Source organism: Aricia agestis, chromosome 4, assembly GCF_905147365.1.
Source record: "Aricia agestis chromosome 4, ilAriAges1.1, whole genome shotgun sequence".
In the NCBI taxonomy this organism is placed as follows: domain Eukaryota; kingdom Metazoa; phylum Arthropoda; class Insecta; order Lepidoptera; family Lycaenidae; genus Aricia; species Aricia agestis.
Window position 1 is genome coordinate 18,569,758 of NC_056409.1, and position 21,118 is coordinate 18,590,875.

At 36.0% G+C, this 21,118-nt stretch overlaps 1 protein-coding gene across 1 annotated transcript; it reads left to right on the forward strand.

Annotated features, from left to right (window-relative positions):
• The first annotated feature begins 12,223 nt into the window (after nt 1–12,223).
• LOC121726134 lies at nt 12,224–20,944 on the forward strand. Its single transcript, XM_042113368.1, has 10 exons — nt 12,224–12,230; nt 12,518–12,704; nt 13,233–13,405; nt 14,242–14,463; nt 14,584–14,597; nt 14,736–14,832; nt 15,560–15,747; nt 16,823–16,930; nt 18,514–18,680; nt 20,713–20,944. The coding sequence occupies exons 1-10, from the start codon at nt 12,224–12,226 to the stop codon at nt 20,942–20,944; spliced, it is 1,395 nt and encodes a 464-aa protein (XP_041969302.1).
• The last annotated feature ends 174 nt before the right edge of the window (nt 20,945–21,118 follow it).

Below are 21,118 nucleotides of genomic sequence, written 5' to 3' on the forward strand. Positions count from 1 at the left end.
GGCTCGAGGCGATACGGGCTACGATCCGTTTCTAAGTTGATGACGTTACTCTTTGTATAGCTTTTGAAGCTTCATTACACAAGCAATACAAAATGTCACGTCCCTAACTATGTAACGTCAACGGTCAGGGTGTAATGTTTTGATGTTAACGGGAGTTTTCACCAGATGGCGCCCGTCTAGACGATGGCTGATAGCGAACTAATTCCGACGCCTGATAACGGATTTTAATTTCCAGGCAAAAACCTTCTCGAAACTTGCCAGCTGATATTAAATTGTAATAAGTCTCCGTAGTCAAGTTTTTTCTGAAGGTAGTGATTCATTTTAGCATAAAATGCGATTTTGTTTTGGTTGAGTAGGAAAATTATGTATTTAATTAATTTTTCATTTATTTATTTAAGTCGGGCATCTTGGCCCATATTATAAATACCTTATAGACTGACATACATATAATTATACTAACACTTACAACATTTAAATATTTGGGACAATCACATCTTCGATATTTAATGTGTAAGTAATTTATAGGGAAATAGATGTTGCTTACAATTTCGTTATGTCAAAATTCTTTTATTTTTCCCATAGACTTAATAGGTATATACTGTCGTCAGAATCGGTTAAGCGGTTACGTGAAGAGATAATAGACAGACAGATGTACACTTCATCTATATAATATTATAAGTATGAACATTGAAAACTAATGTCCATCATCAGCTATGCTGCTCGCATTCAGATATAAATTTTCTAGGAACTAATAAGTATATACTTACTACAAATACAAACGTGCGAGTTTCCTACGCCGGTTATTTCTTCGGTAGTTCCCGAAACGGTGCTAGGCACCATAGTTTTGGCGTTCAGAAAGAATTTTGTAAAAAAATAGTAGGTGACTTTGATTTTTAAACTGTGAAAGCAAAAGTTAATATGAGTGGAAGTAGAAAAAAAAGTTGAGTACGTAGAAAAGAATGACCATAAAGCCCAAGTTTTCATTAAGACGTGGCACTCATGACCAAGAGCTCATGAGTGCCACGTTTCTTTGATGGCCAGCGAAGGGTTAAATAAGGTCTGGAATATTCATATTCCTGTGAAAATTATTTACTTACTTTATTTTAATTTGTGTTAAAAACACTTAAGTATTTCTAACAGTAAGGGGTCTATCAGACAGAGAGCGGTTTCGCGGTCAAGCGTTCAAGCGGTCAGTTTTGCGTTCCTTGTGTTGTATAACGCTATATACCGGGTGTAACAAAAATATGTGATAATAGGTACTTATTATCACATATTTAGGGTGTGTACGTGTTCCTTGTAGAGAGTTCACTGTGAAAGTAGCAGTGCTGAAAGACCAGTTTTTTTCACTTTTTTATGGGGAAACTCGTGACGCTCGCGCCCTTGCCCATACAAAAGTGAAAAATAATTCGTCTTTCAGCGCTGCTACTTTCACAGTGAACTCTCTACAAGGAACACGTACACACCCTAAAGTATTATCACTTATTTTACATTTTTTACACAGGGGGCGTTCTGACGGCGTCAAAATTCCTACTTAGGATATTTAGGATAGTTATTAAGTATTTGTGAAAGTACATAGAAAATATTGTAATCTATATATTAATACGTGAGCCAAAAACTTTGTATCCCTTGTGACGAAAAGTGGGGAAACGTAGGTGAATGAAATTTTGCACAGTTATAGTTTACTAGCGTCCCGCGCGGCTTCGCCCGCGTAAATTAGGAATTTTACAGAAACCGTACATTTTCCCATACAAAATAGCTTATGTCCCTACTCCCTTCACTTGATATACTCTGTATCTGTGCTTAATATTGCCATAATTGCTCCAGTAGTTGGTAATTTCCTCCGTTTTTCCCACATTTTCCTGAGTTTCTTCGGTCGTATTAGTCTTAGCGTGATAATATTTAGCCTATAGTCTTACTCGATAAATGAGCTATCTAACACTGAAATAAGTTTTTAAATCGGACCTGTAGTTCCTGAGATTAACCCGTTCAGGCGAACATACTCTTCAGGCTTATAATATTAGGTAGGTATAGATTTTTTTTTAAATTATCGCTTGACAAACTCGAGTCTCGATCTAAAAGACTATGAAAAGTACCAATAACAGGGTCATTAAGTCTATAATAAAGTGTAATCATAAGTCATAACCATGGGACGATGCATGGTATAATATGGTAGTGATGATGATGATTAATGTAATTTGCATAGTAGCATATGCTTTCCGTTCTTAAAACAACGCCGATACTCCCAAACTTGTATCTATAAAGAATCAGGAGTTCTCTCACCTTCCGAACCACGGTATATCAGGTATACCTCGGTGCAAAATCTTACTTGTTGGTAGCATGTGCTTAGAATACTTTTCACGAAACCGAAGTCACCACATGTTTCCCTATAAATTTTGAGGAGTTCGCTCGATTACTTATGGATCCTTCATCAGATTACCATTTTTGTGAATATAATACCAAATTGGGATGATACCCTATATACCAAAAGAAAAATTTTGTAAATCGGTTAACAAACGGCGGAGTAATCGTTGAACATAAGAAAACGAACGTAACACCTCCCCCATTTTGAAAGTCGGTTAAAATTGTAGCCTATGTGTTATTCTGATGTATAAGCTATATTATTGTAAAGTTTCATTAAAATCCGTTCCGTAGTTTTTGCGTGAAAGAGTAACAAACATCCATACATACACACATCCACATATCCACACATCCATACATCTATACATCTATACATCCAAACAAACTTTCGCCTTTATAATATTAGTAGGATATGGTGAAGGAGTGCATCGAGCTAATATTATTTTCAAATTATTCTTTTATCATACATTTTTTTAACAAATAAAACATTACACACACTACAACACACACACTAGGAAAAAATACAGATTTTTGAGTGACAAGCCTATACATACGAATCATACTCTTTTATTTAAGGTTGAAGTCTGTTGACAACAAGGTGACAAATTGAAAATGGATTATAGTTTTTTTATTGAATCTTAGATACTATTAGACAATGCTTACACGGCCAGTCTGGGTCAGGAACTAAGGTCGAATTTCGACCATTGGGCGATCTCTAGTTGTAAATAAATAGATTTACATTGCAGTATGATTGCAGTTCGAATATTTTCGATTTTTTTCTTAAAAATAAATTAGACAAAATTATGTTATAGTGAGTGTGGCAAAGCGCGCCAAGTGCACCAACTATACATATAGTTGGTGCACTTGGCACTCCATATTGCTGATTACTGATTAGAAATTTCCAATCAGCGGTATGGAATTATAGTTATATGGCGCACTTGCCGGAGTGGTGCGCTTTGCCCATAAAGTTAACATACCTAGCGGAAGCTTTGCCACACTCACTATAATTATTATGCTTCTTATAAATGTAGCTTGACAGACATGGACAAAATATTACATTGTTTAACTATACTATAACGTGTGTACTGTGTATACAATTATACATATAAGTAGAATGTAATACGTGTTTATAAATAATCAAATGGGTACGTATAAGATAGGTATATGTATATCATTATTATTTAATTGTTTCTCAAACTCGTGTCTCCAAAACTTGATTATCTTTTAAATGAATAAAAATGAAATGGCGCCCACACGGAGATGTTAATTACATTAAGGAAGTTCTATCTTAGAATTAATTGTATCAAATTAAGGACGTACAAAATTAAATTTTAATGAGCACGGGCTGCTATCGTTACGTTATTACAAGATTAAAGGGGGGTAGGGGGGAGGCTGCCCCCTTTGAAGTCGTAAAAACAATCTGCCAGCTCTGTCCATTATAATGCGTTATGGATAATACAATAATCTTGATATAATATTCCTATGTGCCTCAGTAATGAAATATTTACACAACGGAAAAGATGATGATTATTACTTATCTATACATCTAGATGTATAGATGTATAGATGTATAGACATATAGATGTATATACATATATGTATAGATGTATATACATGTAAATATATATGTATATACATATATATGTATAGATGTATATACATATAAATAAAATTGGAGTGTCTGTTTGTAATATTAAAATAACCGTTTTTTACTAGATGGATATGAATGTATATAGGGTACATACAACAAAACAACATTTTTTACAATTTTTGTCTGTATGTCTGTCTGTCTGTTTGTTCCGGCTAATCTCTGAAATGGCTGGAGCGATTTTGACGGGACTTTTTAGGCACATAGCTGATGTAGTAAGGAATAACTTAGGTTACTTTTTAACTAACTTCCGAAAAGGAGGAGGATATATTTCACTTTTTCTATAAAGGAACCTTTAAAAGGGGATTCCTTTCTCTTTTTTATTATCTTTGTTATCACATTTTGCTGACGCGGACGAAGTCACGGGCAACCGCTAGTTAGGTACTATTTTTGTCTGTCCAGGGATTGGACAGTGCTAAAGACAGACTACAAATAGCATGTTAGGAAATATAATATTATGTATCACTGATATAAAATGTTTACCTAAAATTTATCAAAAAAAAAGGGAGTCTTAAGTATATTTGATAAGCCGGAAAACAATATTGAACATACAATCATAACATTTACACATCGAGGCGTTATGTATAAAGTGTTTACACAATAAATAAGGGGGAGCCGGGCGAATTAAAAATCTATTCAAACTTCTGTTTATTCAAGTGCTAATCTGTTTGCTTTAGCGTGAAATCTATTGAAAAAATTCCATTAAGGTACGCGCATATTATGCTGGGCTGGGTAGCATGACGTAGCTAGATGCTAACTTAACTTAGTTTCGGGAGCGCTGCGCATTGATAGATTTGGAGAACTGTGTTGCTATTAGTGCTTTACGTGTTCGTAGCCGAGCATGGTCGGATCGTTCAAACAAAAATATGCTATTATAAGACTACTGCCCGACAAAGTGTGCATCATAGCAGTTGTTGACAGGCCGCATCGTGCTGAAGTAAATAATCCTCTAGTACTAATACGAGCTGCTGTAGCCCAACTCAGTGTGAAATAATTTTCACAAATTATATTCAAGCCATTTGAGCGGTTTTTTTATTAAAGGTCCGACTAATATGCGTAAGCCCCAATACGCGGTTTGGCAACTACACGGCGACATCAAGAGAAAGTATATGTAAATGACAGCGCAATTTTTATGCTTGCTTGTAATCTCGGGGCTTAGCCTTCAAACCTCGCGTTCGGGCGGACGCATATGTAATGATTGATCCAGCCTTATCTCGACACTGCAGCCCGGCATAATGTGCGCGCACCAAGTCGCACCGCGGCTCCCCATTCTCCCCGGATGACTGGATAGATCGAACAGTTTAAACATAAATCAGTTCGGTTATTAAATCCCGAGCAGCAGGTTCGAGTATCGAGGGTGCAGCGAGGGTTGGCTTTGTTCGAGTTTCGGGAAAAGATTGCAAGTTTTTTCAGTTAGTAAAGAAGCGTCGGTTTTTTAATGGAAACGGTGCTTTTAATCGGTGCAAGAACGTGCAAAGTAGTAATGTTAGAAGATTTCATTGAAAAACTGCTTCTATTGTATTGAAAATGTTATCCCCAGTAAAAACAATAGCTATGTCCACACTGTGCACTTTCATTTTCAATTTTCGTCATCAACTTTCATATTGGCGCATTCAATAATTGAATGCGTCAAGGAACGCAACGCCAATGTCATTTTTGAAGTTATGGATACGGTCAGAGGGCCTGCGTCGCGGGCATGCCACACGTGCGCTGTTGACTGCGCTATAACGCATTCCCTTGACGAACAGAAAAAAGCACAGTGTGGACAAAGCTATTGATTCGTTAATAACGTCATCCTATCAAAAGTCAAAATAACCTCAAAAACTGTGCTCAGATTTTTGCTGATATATAAAAATAGATCGTGCAAAGTAAATAACATACTTTTTCACGTTAACCAAACATTTTTTTCCAGTTTTCCATTAGTACGTCACTCTCGTAAACGCCATTAAAAACCCAATTCCTTACAATGAAACACTCGTACGTCGTCTTGTCGATGCGACTGACAGTTTTAAATAGCACCCACGCCCTCAAACCCTTTGTGAACGCGGCTTTAATAACATCTTTTGTGGCTGAACCACTTGTATACATCGTATTAGCGACGACTAATTTGCTCATCCGCCAAATAATTGAGTATAATTGTTTTATTTTGTACAGCTGATAATATTCATTCATAATATTATCAGCTGTACAAAATAAAACAATTATACTCAATTATTTGGCGGATGTCCAAGTCGTCCTAGTAAAAATATGCAACAGAGTAATATAGCCGTATTATTGAAATGAGACTCACTCAACGAAGATACAAGTTATTTCCAAATTTTTTGGTTTGTATCTATAAGGTTACGTAAAGTTATTAACTCACTCAACAAAGACACAAGTTTTTTTTTTATTTGCTTCTATAAAGTTATCTAAAATCATTCTAAAGAGTTATTGTGCCTTCAGGTGCCGAAGTATGAAGGTAGTTTATGTTTTGTGTCATAGATTAATAATGTGCGGGTAACTGCCGCATTTAGAGACATCAGACAATAATCAATATGAACATTTTGACATTATCTGTGAAACTCTTCATTAAAATTAAATTTAATCATCATTATATGTCTCTGCAAGGGGCGGTTATTTACGAAAGTTTTTTAGACAAAAAAATATACACAATCTACGAACCGCGTAGCACCTTTACGCAGCTACGCCGTAGCGCTACGAGCTACGATAGTGCTACGTCGAATAGAATTTACCTGAGATCAAATTCTGGACGTTAATAATAGCCTCAGGCTATCGGCTCCTACTGGCCTGGCTGGCCTGGATTTCGTTTGACACAAAGCTGCCTACAGGCCTTTAATTTCAACTTTCGCACGAGTCTGAACAGTGCTTTTGTTGCACTAGAAACTTGAATAATTCGATATGAGCTTAGTATTATTTTAATTTAATTTTTAAACAAACTATTTAGTTTGTTTAAAAACATTTATAATAGCTAGGCTTAACGCAACTTAGGTTTGTTTTCTGAAAGCGTATTTTAATTATGTTTCTAACATTTCTTTTAGTGAGCGAGTGAACTGGGACCCCGCAACACTCTCCGCTCCACGTTTAGGCCCATGTTAAACATATCATCGTAAAACAATAAGTACAATAACATGTTTAACAAATACACGTTTTCCGAAATCCTTTTCAGTATTCGGAAATCCGAATGCATGGAATCAGTAGAAAATACCTGACGCACACTTTCGTTTTTTTTCCGAATGGAACGAATCCAACACGTACGTTTTTAGTGCGCGAACGCGTGGGCACGCGTTCGCGCTAGTCTTACGGAATCCCGATTCAATATTCCACATTAGGAAATCGAATACGGAAAACGTGTGTATGAGGCCAGCCAGGCAGCTAAATAATTCCTCAACCCATCGCATGTCGATAATGTTTGTCAACGTGCGAAATCAATTCGTGGTATTCAGGAGGCTGCGGCGGTCGACGGGCTGAATGTCTATGAGCTATGTCAACGCCGTCGTCAAGTTGCCGGCTCGGCTTGCTCAACGTCGCAGAAACGACGCAGGAATGCGTATACGGGGTGATTCGATACCGGTGGTTCGGTTTGGGATTCCTGGAGTAAAATATTGGACACAAAGCCATGTGCTGTTTCTGTATACTACGAATAAATCCAAATAATAATTTATAACAAACTAGTTGATACCCGCAACTCTGTTGCACCAAAAATCGTTTATCGCGCGGGAACTATGCATTTTTCCGGGATAAAAAGTATTCTATGTCCTTTCCCGGGACTCAAAGTATCTCCATGACAAATTTCAGCAAAATTGGTTCAGCGGTTTGAGCATGAAGAGGTAACAGACAGACAAACGGACGGACAGACAGACAGACACACTTTCACATTTATAATATTAAATATAGATTATCTATGCAGCCCATAATAATGAAAATATGAACAACATGCATGGACGTTGTACAATATCTTAAAGCCAAGTACTGTGTGAAAAATTAAAATAGAATCCTGACAAAAATTAATTAGAAGTTATCCATTAGCCTATAAAAATATTCACGCAGCGAATACAAGGTCTGCTCGTCTTTGTCTGGCATATTGGAAATACCATATGAGAGACAAAGACTTTGGACAAAATATAGCAAAAATATTTTTATTTGCAAAGGGGTTCATTATAAAAAACTAACAAAAAACATAAGCTATTATATTCAAATTCTGTCAAAACTCATAAGCACAAAGACAATATATTTCCCGAGACAAGCTAACAATTGAAACAGCCTGTACACAGAGTGATGCACAATACAGATGCCGCTGTCAGATGACGTGCCGTACATAGCCGGGTGAGGGATAGTTAATTAATACCTACTACACTTGATCAGAGTAGTATATTATAGCACTGGATCCCTTACTATAATGGGCACATAACAAGTAACAACCCACGCATCATCGATATCTGCGACAAAATCCTTACTAATATTATAAATGCGGAAGTATGTCTGTCTGTCTGTTACCTCTTCACGGCCAAACCACTGAACCGATTTTGCTGTTTGGTATGGAGATACTTTGAGTCTCGGAAAAGGACATAGCATACTTTTTATCCCGGAAAAATATACAGTTCCCGCGCAATGAACGAATTTTTGCGCAACTGAATTGCGGGCGTTATATAGTTCATAATAAAAATGACATTACGATGCGATGCAATGCAGGTTTGTCTGGGAGCCGGGAGCCTTATTATAGGCCTCATACAGTCGAAACTATCTGAATCAATTAAAATCTGAATTCCGGTAAATTGTCTCCGGTCTGCCCCTAATAACCGAAAACGCTAGTCAGTATCATTTTTATAGGTCTTAAAAAACTGAACTGATGCTGTAATAATGGTGGTAAGCATATAACATATTATTATTATGATATACCTTATTAGTCATAACTAGCTATTTGACCGAGTTTGCTCGGTATTCGATAAAACACGAATAAAATGACATTTTCTAAAAATGATTCCTAGCTAGATCGATTTATCGCTCCTGAAATTCCCTATATACTAAATTTCATGAAAATCGTTGGAGCCGATTCCGAGATTCCAATTATATATTTATATATATACAAGAATTGCTCGTTTAAAGATATAAGATTAACATTAATTATTCCCGTGGTGCTTTCCCTTTAGTTCTTTGACTTTCGGTTATTGCGACTTTGTGCTGTCTCCCGCTTTTTATGGGGAGGGAAAACTGTATACTTCCTACTCCTATCTTCTTCTGATTCGTTGCGGGTCCCAAGACAGCTTTAGCATGTGTCTCGGGCTCTCTGAGATCATATTAAAGGGTTTTTGTGGTTGGATACCGCTGTCGATCCTGGTGACACGGGAGATACAGTGGTGGGAATGTGTGTTGGGCCAAAGCCCGATTAAAAAAAAGGATATAACATCAATTAAATTAATAATATGAAATCAAATTAGTAGCAGTTAAACTTTGGTTTGGGGAGATGATATTGTATTAGTTTTGAAGTTTGTTTGAATAAACATCTTAAAAAAGGTAAACAAACAATATCCTACGCAAACTTTTTGGATCTCGAAAATATGGGGAATATCGAAACTTCAAGAACAAAAGAGGATCACCTGACTTCGACACTTATAAATCGACGTAACACTCCCAAGACCTGTTCGCAGAGATAGCGAAATACAAAATCATTCGCCATTCAAACGCACAAAATTAGGCTGGCCGTCCATCATTAATAGAACTTTCAAACACCTTTAATTCTATCACCATAAGGTTGAAAATACAATATGTCAATATTAAGCGGAAAGATCAAATTTTAAAGAGGGTGCATCACCCCTCTCTGAAAGGGGAAACACTTCGGTTTCCTGAGGCCTTTGATCCTTTTTATTTATGAAGTGGAATTTTGAAGTTAATGAGAGTTATATGAAATAATAAAATCGAAAACTCTTTTCGTATAGCAGTAAATTATGTACGCCAGTCTGTGATTAACAAAATTCGTGTTTTGTTAGTCCTGTTATGTAAGGCAGTTATTAGAGGTACATATTAGAAAAACTGTGTCTTTAGAAAATAATTATGTAGCGAGCTGTAAATTGCATGTTATTATCAGTCAATATTAAATCGTCTTAATTGTTAGTAAGTAACTTCTAATACCAGGTTTTTGGGGTTATTTGACCAAAGTTTATTATATTATATTTGATTGATGTCAAAATGTTAACCAATTTACAACGCTGTTGTTGAATAGATAGACTGTGGAAAAAACGGTAAGAAACGGGGAAAAGGACAATCATTAATATTTAGTCTATTCTGAGCTGTAGTCGTGAACATAAGTCAAAGTAACCGTAACAGTGGTTGTGACTAAATACTACAAATCTCAGTCTCATATTACAAAAAAAAGCAAGATTTTTATACATTTGCCTTTCTTTTTACATGAGAAGTTAAGTAAGTTATTTGAAAATCTTATAAAAACGATGAAGATTATAAATGTTCTTCTTGCTGGGTTGGTAACAGCTGTGTTGGCAACTTTAGATATAAAAAATAATATGATAGCCGATATTGTAACTTCTTACAAAAACCCTACCAGTATCTTATTGTATGAATGCATCAAAGAAGGTAAGAGTTTTGATATTATAACAATGATAATCTACTTATACAGATCTGTAATTACGTTCATACTATTTTCCGGCTTAAAACTCTTCTGAATAACATTGACAAATTTAACAGATAAGTGAAACAAAAGATACGAAATGCCATTTACATAAAAGAGACAGACTAAAATATAAAAGACGACCCAATTGGGTCGTATTTGAAGCTTCACAACGCGCGCGGTAGTAACATATCTGCTTTGAGTTTTTTATTATTATATCATTGTATTAAAATGTTTATAATCCACCTTTTTTTTAAATAGTGACTAATAAAATTACTTACTTAACTTAATTTATGCGTTAAATTACGATGAATTTAAAGACTTTAGGTTAAGCTTGGTGAAACTACTAAACAAGAAGAACAACTTACAAATTACAAAAGATACAAACTTTGTGCAGCACAGATTTAAGATGGATGCCAAAAATATAATGTTCATAGTTGATCTAAAATGCACTGAGGCTAAAAAATTCTTACAGCACGTAAGTGATTAAAAATACTTACCTAATTTAAATGTAGTTAATGCGGCAAGTATATAATAACACATACTTTGTAATAACACACACATTGTGTTATTATATAACTATTTATATAATAACACAACAAGAAATTCGCAGGCACTGTACATTTTCTTACGATAAAAATAGCCCGTGGTCTGGTGGTGGTAGTGGTATATTAAAACAATATTTTCAGTGCATCAAATTAAACTTATTCCAAGCACCATACAGATGGCTTCTATTCCACGATGATGATCATGATATACTAGAGTTAGTAGATGATTTACACTTTCCAGCAGATTCTGAGGTGGCAATCGTGAACGAAAAGGGACACCGTCATGAAATTAAGTTTAGTAAGTATTTCGTTACTTATTGAAAAAAATCGGCCAAGTGCGAGTCGGACTCGCGCACGAAGGGTTTCGTACCGTTATAGAGCAAGAAACACAAATTGTGTTTTTTGTATGGGAGCCCCCCTCATTTTTTTATTTTATTTTAATATTATTATTAATTATTAAAGTATTAAAGTCTAGCTATAGCGGTTTTTGAGATACATCCTGCTGACCGACAGATGGACAGAGTACAGACAGACAACGAAGTCTTAACTCTTAGTAATAGGGTCCCGTTTGTACCCTTTGGGTACGGAACCCTAAAAAGAATAATTTGAAATTTATTTTAAAACAGTCCATAGTTTAGTACTTTAATTGTGATTTAAAAAGTTCTATATATATTGGCTAATTATTGTTACCTCTTTTTTTTTATGATAGAAGAGGCAAACGAGCAAACGGGTCACCTGATGGAAAGCAACTTCCGTCGCCCATGGACACTCGCAGCATCAGAAGAGCTGCAGGTGCGTTGCCGGCCTTTTAAGAGGGAATAGGGTAATAGGGGAGGGTAGGGATGGGAAGGGAAGGGAATAGGGGAGGATAGGGAAGGGTATTGGGCCTCCGGTAAACTCACTCACTCGGCGAAACACAGCGCAAGCGCTGTTTCACGCCGGTTTTCTGTGAGAACGTGGTATTTCTCCGGTCGAGCCGGCCCATTCGTGCCGAAGCATGGCTCTCCCACTTGTTCGCAGCTTCATTGCTTCCCATTTTGTTGGTCCTATATGGACCGTACGTTTTCCGTAATAAAACTATCCTACACCCTTTCCTAGGACTCAAAGATCTAAGGGTCAATTCAGACCGCAACGCGACGAGGCGAGGCGAGGTGCGGCGCGGCAAACATTTGTATGGATTTGACAGATTTCAATTGCGAGAGAAGTCTTGCGAATCTGTCAAATCCATATAAATTTAGAAATGCATCTACTCGTTGCGTTGCGCTCTGATACAACCCGGTTCATAGTTTTCAGTTTTTAATATTTACCTAAGCAAGTATCCTAAAATTATGTTTTTATTTACAGTCTACAAAGTAAACGCCAATCAAAACTGGGTAATAGAACATTACGGCCACTGGAACCGTACACACGGGTTGCAAGTGAAACATTTACCAGTCAAAGCAATAAGGAGACTCAATCTTAACGGCCAAGAGATTCGAATCGGCTGGGTCATGGAAGACAACAGTACCCTCTACAAATACTTAACTAGAGAGTGAGAACCACTTAATTGAAATCAGTTGAAGTCAGAATTTATATTTTTTATGCGTGTAGGCCGCATGTACGAAATCTACCGGCCCACTATGGACGCTGCCGCCCCTAGGCCGCGGCCTAAATGGACTATTTTTAAATCCGGGGCTGAGTCATGATGTGATCAAGCCCTTAGAAACTTTAGCGATACTTTTAATTTTTTATAAAATTAATACAACACTACAAAATAATATTTTAGTCTAAAATCAGATAAAAACTTTTGCTTTCTATGTGGGAAAATTCTTTTTAAAGACCTCAATTTGAATTTTTGAAGCCGCAATCGCATTTTTAAGATTCTAGCAACGGCTTAGAATAAGAAAATTTGTTTTTATTTTTTTGTAATTTTTAAATATACTTATTGTATAATATATTGTACATATTTTATATATATTGTAGATATTTTTATCATTACGAGATAAAAAATATCTACAGCCAAACATATTATTTCTTCCTTTTTTGGAAGTCGACAGTTAATGCATAACCAATGTTCCAGAGAACCCCACATTGATGGAATTACAAAGGCTTGTATGGAGACAGCGGGGTTCTTGTTCCATTTCCTCAACGCCAGTCAGAAAAACGTCATTTTCAAGTCCTGGGGTACCCTGAAGAATAATACTTGGGACGGAATGACAGGACATCTGGCTAAAAGTGAAATCGATCTAGGAGGTCAGTTATAAATTTTTTTTAATAATTATAAGCTGGGAAAAATATTTAAAGACTGTTTAAAGACTTTATAATATTTTGTGTAGTATTCTACGTTAGTGATTATATTATTTTATTTTCGCTTAGCGTCTAAACACATAAGACCGAAGTTACGCGGCGTAAATTCCGCATGATTACGCCCGCAATGTATTTTAAATTACCGATGACACACTATTCCGTCGCGTTCCGTCCGTATTTTGTATGCGTTTAGCTATGTCCACACTGTGCACTTTCATCTTCAAATTTTGTCATCTTCTTTCATTGAACTTTCGTTTTGGCACATTCAATAATTGAAAGCGTCAGCGACCGCAACGTCATTTTTTGTCAAAAAAAGAACAAAGCGAAAGTTTTGGATACGGTCAGAGCGCATACGTCGCGGGCATGCCTCACGTGCGATGTTGACTACGCTATAACGCATGCCCTTGATGAACAAAAAAAGGCACAGTATGGATATAGCTTTTGACATTGCGGACATATTCATGCGAAATTTACGCCGCGTAACTTCGGCCTAGTGTGTTTAGACACTTAAGTCAAACACTAAGTCAAACAAAACTTTAAATGAGTATAATCACCTACCCAAACTTACGTAAAACCAGCTTTTACTATATAAAAAAAAAAAAAAAAACATATTAATATCAGTACATTTCCTATAATATTATAATTATCAATATTACTTACCAGGTTTTTTAAAATTGGTCTCCACTTCTAATGCAGCAGGTAGAATATAAGCAAAGTCAGTTTTCCTGACCCACCTAACTTCTTATATCTGCTACCTTTTCCACAAACGTTACTTGTTCCAGGTACCCCAATGTTTATAGTACCGGAGCGCTTCTCCTTTGTCCAATATACCCTCTCCCCCGCCTACCTCCGCCCCGCGTTTGTGTTCAAACAACCTCCTTTGTCGTACACCACTAATATTTTCCTACTTTCCTTCCAAAAGTCCCTCTGGTATGGTATAGGTGTGTTGCTTGGAGTAATATTTGTGTTGCTATGTATTACAACTGTTTGGGAATGGAAAAAAGGTGGTCCTGATACGGTAAGATGATTAAATAAGCTTTATATAGTCGAAGTAAGATTGCAATAAAGAGTTAGCACAAAAGGAAAAATTATTCCATAACGCTATGTTACAGACAAGAATAAAGTAAGTAAATCTAAAGTTACCAATAAATAACGCAAACAGTAGCTGGTAACTTTAAATAACACTCACTGCAATCTTCGTTTTTGTATTATTTATTTTAAAACGTTTTCTGTTGAAGTTGGAACTAAGTTGTGTGCTTTTGGTTTCACATTTTAGCGCAAAGATAATGACATGTTACGGCCGAAAGCATCAGACGTTGGGATGTTGGTGGTCGGTGCTACTTGTCAGCAAGGAAGCCCTGTACAACTTAAAGGTACGAGTATCACAATTTTAATATCAGTAAAAACTTAAACATTAAAGGAGTGAGCACACTGAGACGGGCCGTGCCGTGGCTCAGCGTGCTGGGGCTCATCGCCAAAATCCGCCTCCATACAATTTGTATGGAAGCGGAAATCCGCTGCGCCCCGACACAGTGTGCGATACGCGCATCCGCTGCCATACAAATTGTATGGAGGCGGATTTTTGCGATGAGCTCCGGCACGGCCCGTCTCAGTGTGCTCACTCCTTAACGGTTCATATCATGGTTTTAAAAGACTGTTAAGTGCCTTTTCTTTAATTTTCAAGAGGATCTCAGAAGTTTGGTTAGTTTTGTTATTTATTCTTTAGTCGTAGTTCAGTAATCTTCTAAAGACTAAGTACTTTAGAAGATTACTGAACAAAATGTTGTTGAAATTGTTTTATTTCATAAAAACATACAATTAAAATATGTGAGTCCTAGGGACTCATAGAAGGTATTTACGTTAGTAAATTTCACCTAGTGAATTGAGAGTTAAGGTGTGTGTGAGTCTCCTGTGTAGATTTCACTGTGAAAGAAGCAGCGCTAAAACACATCACAATCACAAAAAAAAAATGTCACTGTAAAAGTAGCAACTTTTACTCAGATTTGTTACACCTGTAGATTTTATTCAAATCTCTAACATCTCACAAAATTTTCCATAGAAAATTTTGATGGTTTACTTATGTTTTATTCATTTTTGTAGGCATTTCGGGACGCATAGTCCTAATACTCCTTTTCCTGGTGCTTACGTTTCTGTACACGTCGTTCTGTGCCAACATCGTGGCGCTGCTACAGTCGAGTTCCGTACAAATAAAGACGCTACAAGATTTGCTCGACTCCAAACTGAAGTTCGGCGTCGAAAAAGCCGTTTGGGTTAAGCGGTATTTTATGGTATGTGTTTTTTATCTTTATTTAAATAAAAGGCTTTTTATTCTATACTTGTATATTATAAGCAAAGCTCAATATGTTTTCAGAAACATACTGAGCTTTCTTACATTGATCTACTGTATGAAAAAGCTACTTCCTCCGTTACAAAAGAATAAAATGTTAGTTAATCACACTTTTAATACTCACCGAGAAGGTTTTTATGAACAGTTGGTGTTATATTTAGTTAAACTTGAGATCGCCCAATGGTCGAAATTCGACCTTAGTTTCAACGACATTAGTACTACTACCTATATTTTGTAAAAAAATATTTACTTTATCATACATATTTATTTCAACTCTTGTCTCTGGGACTCAGCTGATCTCAGACTGGCCGTGTAACGGCCGTTCCCAATATTTGATATATCTCTGGTTTTGCCCTACTAGAGATAGGAATAGCTCACATTAGACATTAGAGACATATATTTTATGTCAATTCAATGTTAGCTGCAATCGGTTGTATGTCAAACCAGAGATAGATTAAATATTGGGAACGGCCGAAAGTATTGTCTAATAGTATCTCAGATTCAATAAAGAAAACCTTAAACTTATAATATACTGTCGAAGAAAACTATAATCCATGTTCAATTTGTCATCTTGTTGTCAACAGACTTCAACCATAGATAAAAGAGTATAACTCGTATGTACAGGCTTATCACTCAAAAATCTGTCATTTTTCCTAGTGTGTGTAATGTTTTATTTGTTAAAAAAATGTATGATAAAAACATAATTTCAAAATAATATTAGCTCGATGCACTTCTTCACCATATAAACTATAACTGTGCAAAATTTCATTCACCTACGTTTCCCCATTTTTCGTCAAAAGGGATACAAAGTTTTTGGCTCACGTATTAATATATACTTTGTAATAAATAACAACAAAATTATTTGATTTCTAAGTTGCCTATACTTATACCTCTAATGTAAGAAAATAGAAAGAAGAGGTTAAACAAATTATCTCGTAGACTAATATGACTTGCTACAAACTCATTTCTGATCTATTTTGTGTGGAATAACTTTAGAATGATGTATATTTTTGTAGATGGAAACTGAGCCAGTCAGGAAAGCGTTGTATGAGAAGAAAATTGCACCTCGTGGTAATATACAGAACTTTGTAAGCTTGGAGCAAGGCGTAATGGAATTAAAAAAGGTTACAACTTTTATATTAAACTACATGTTGCTAGCAACTTCGAAGCACAGTGATTCGTTTATCGTATGCCATGATATTATGGACTATAATGTAAAATAATTCAATCCATATTTACTAGTATTAAAATGTGAAAACGTGTCTGTCTGTCTTTCCGTCTGTCTGTCTGTTACCTCTTCACGCCCAAACCGCTGAACCGATTTTGCTGAAATTTACAAACATGCTTTGAGTTCTGGGAAAGGACCTAGGATACTTTTTATACCGGAAAAATCTACGGTTCAGGCGCCATTAACGAATTTTGCGGGCGACATCTAGTTCTCAATATAGGTTATGTATAGTTTTTATTATTCGTAGGTTATGTACAATGTCACACAGAGTAGCTTATACCAATATGACAGAGGTCATCTGCATATGTTAGCTATGTACTCACTCGATCGACAAACATCTTGGACGGTTTGCCTAACGTTCTACTTGGTTCCGTAGCTAGGCAGCCAGAAGATGGTGAGGACATGATCTGCTTACCTAAACAGATTTTGTCCTCACCATTTGCTTGTAAATTATACGGGTCTAAACTCATTTAGATACCCATATTAGTCTTGTTAACCTTTTGAATAATACGTAAAATAATATTTTCGATCATTTTACTTTCGTGTATTTTTTTTATTTTGACCGCTACACACTAGTTACTATCCAATTCATTCATATGTTTTATTAGTCGCGCATAACATAATAGTACCTGGATGACCGAGCTTTGCTCGGTATAGCAAACACTCATTGCTTCGTGTTACTTAACAACGCCATCTGCTGGAATAGCTTTAGCTGTTGTTGTGTCGTTAAAGCAATTAGTTGCTCACAAAATAGTATTATTATTCGCCAATAGATGCCAGGAAGAGTCATATTTTTCAGTTTATCGTTTATCGATAAAACACGAATAAAAAGACATTTTCTAAAAATGATTCCTAGCTAGATCGATTTATCGCCTCCGTAACCCCCTATAATATACTAAATTTCATAAAGATCGTTGGAGCCGATTCCGAGGTTCCAATTATATATATACAAGAATTGCTCATTTAGAGATATAAGATAAGATAATACCATCACATAAAGTATTGCTGCCACACTCAGAGAAGGATTAGTTAACTCTATTTAAATAAGGAGTTTGGCAGATAATATTTGGGGCTTATATCAAAATCTTCTTTTAATTACAGTAATTAATATTCGTGTCTAACGGCCGCACTAAGAGACATTTAATGACGATTAAAATTCAATTTAATGAAGACTTTCACAGAAATTTGTATGGGGCTTATGTCAAAATCTTCACTAAATTACAGTTAAGTAATTAATGTTTGTCTCTGAGTGCGGTGAGTTAAGTAATTAATGTTTGTCTCTGAGTGAGTCTGAGTGATTTAAATATATAATATATTATGATTAACCTTCAATCTGATGAAGAGTTTGACAGATAAAATGTATGAGGCTTATGTCAAATTTATAAATTAATTACCATTTAAGCAATTAATGTTCCACCACGTTCCACTCTGATTGCGGCAGTGAGAACGGCAGTTAAAGTTCATATTATTTTATTCCAGGGTCAATTCGTTTTCCACATGATCCTAGGCACCGGTTACAGAGCTATCGGGAAGTATCTGGAGGAGCACGAGAAGTGTAACCTCTACGAGATCCCGTACTTGCGTCTAGTGGACCCTTACGTGGCCGTCAGGAAGGGCTCGCCCTACTTCGAAATGTATAAGATTGGGTAAGTTCTGGCTTATGGGATCCCACAAAAAACTGCGAAATTTACTTCGCATCGCAAGTATCTGCGACAAAAATCATAACAAAAATGACATTGCGGTGTGAATTCGCACGAATTCGCAGTTTTGTGTGGGAGCCCTAAATAATTGTACTTACTTGAAATAAGGACGGAAGAAATTCATATATCATTTATATTATCAGGTAATCTGAAAATTGGTATTTTAATATTATGTACTAAGTTTTTTCAGATATTATAATTTAGTGTGTAAGTATTTAAATTATTGTACCATCGAGGAAATTGACACCTAGACAGTTGACCGACCAACGTCATTAGCTTTGTCGACACTGTGCCTTTTTCTGTTCGTCAAGGGCATGCGTTATAGCGCAGTCAACAGCGAACGTGAGGCATGCCCGCGACGCATGTACAAAACTTCAAAAATGACAATATTGACGTTGCGTTCCTTGACGCATTCAATTATTGAATGAGCCAATATGAAAGTTGATGACGATTGAAGATGAAAGTGCACAGTGTGGACATAGCTATTCGGTCAGATCATGTCAATATGTCGGCTGGGTTTGACGTAACGTGACCAAATCACGTAGGTCTGGACCTTTGTTTTAGCTCCGTGGTCCGGACCGCCATCTGCCTATGAATCAACTTCCTGATAGTACAAGCAATCCGCATAATGATAATATTCTGATATTTATAGTTACTTTTTTCAACACAATATCATAACACTAAAATATGATGCTAATGCATACGTATAACGCAGATATAACTATCAGGAGATAGTTATCTATATTGGCACACATTTTTGAAATCCTTTTTGGTAGTACTATCTAATGTAATTTGCCTAAACCAGTACTGTATACAAGAACCCCTATTTTGCGGTACGATGTTAAAGCAAAATAAAAACAACTCTCCACTTAAACCAAAGTAATCACTTTACTGGTTCACTTTACTTAACCCTAAACACGCTGCATTGTTCGCTTAACCGATGTTCATCAAGTAATACAATTTGCATAACCTTAATATATTAAGCCAAAGTTGCTTTTGGACGAGCGGATAATATAGTTGGGAAATTTTATAAACTTCGGTGAACATTGGCTTTTGAAAGTGTTTTTATAAGAAAAGTTATCTTTGGGAAATTTTGCACACACACACATCTTATGTTTTGTTAAATGAATAACTATATCTAATATTATGTTAAAGAAACTCTGGTTAGTTACGAGTACACTATTTAAAATTCAATGATATCTGGACTGAATTGGCTGAAAATTGATGGGGGTAGCTTAGATTAGAACCAGACGATTATGCGATATTTTTATTTTGTTTCCGAGGGGTGTAAAATACATGGAACGCGTGCAAAGCCGAGCGCATAAACTAGTAATTATTAAGAGGGATGCGTCTTACACAATGTTATTATATCTGTTGACGTGCTGAAACTACAATTACAGTACTCCAAAATAATATTGCGCATGAATAACCGTGAATAATGACCGTGTTACAAAAGCTACACGAATATCACGACGAACTTTGCCTAATACATGTATCTTAAACGCAATGGAATTGTGTAGGTGAATATCAAAACCCGGCAAGTCACACGGACACCCATACTCGAAACTGAACTCTTGTCGATTTTATTAAACTTTGTGAGAAAAATGGAACAACGCAGTATATACAAATTAGTGTGGTGAATCCTGAAAGAGCAAAGAAGATGTCTGTGTCAAAAGTTAAAAAAAAAAAAATGCCGAGAATAAAGTAAAATAAAACGTATTTCTCTCATTTGCCAAGTTTCGCTTATGGTGGACATACCGGATTTGATATTTGCCTACACAATTATAAAATGCAATATTGTTTACCTTCGCTCGGGAAATATGACCATTGCCGAAAAATTTCGAAAACTTCTATGTGCGCATTATCACTTTGGGAGCACTGTATTAGCATGAATTACATTATGTAATGTAAGAAAATAATTCATTTATTACCTTATTATAACTATTTAGTAATCTGTCATCTGTGATATTACTTCCAGTTACGAGCGCATTCAAGAACACGGGTTGCAGAACAAGTTGAATAGGATCATGTTCACAAAGAAGCCCAAGTGCTCCGGACGCCATGTTTCTTTCTTAAGTGTCAGTCTGGTGGACTGCGAGCCAGCGTTTCTGGTGCTGGCCTACGGGGCCCTCATAGCCGTGCTTGTTGCTATCTTTGAGAATATATATTTTAGGGTTAGAAAGTGTAATCACAAATGTAATCACTTCTAGATTTAGTTTTCAAAAGTGTGTGTGCATCAATTGTTAAAGCATAGTAAATATGAAACATTTTGATAATGTAATACTTTAAATTACAGATTACAAATATACCTCTAAAATAAGAACTATAAAGGAACAGTTTTTAGTCTTTAATTAATAAACATTCTTACGAATCGTCGAGTTCTC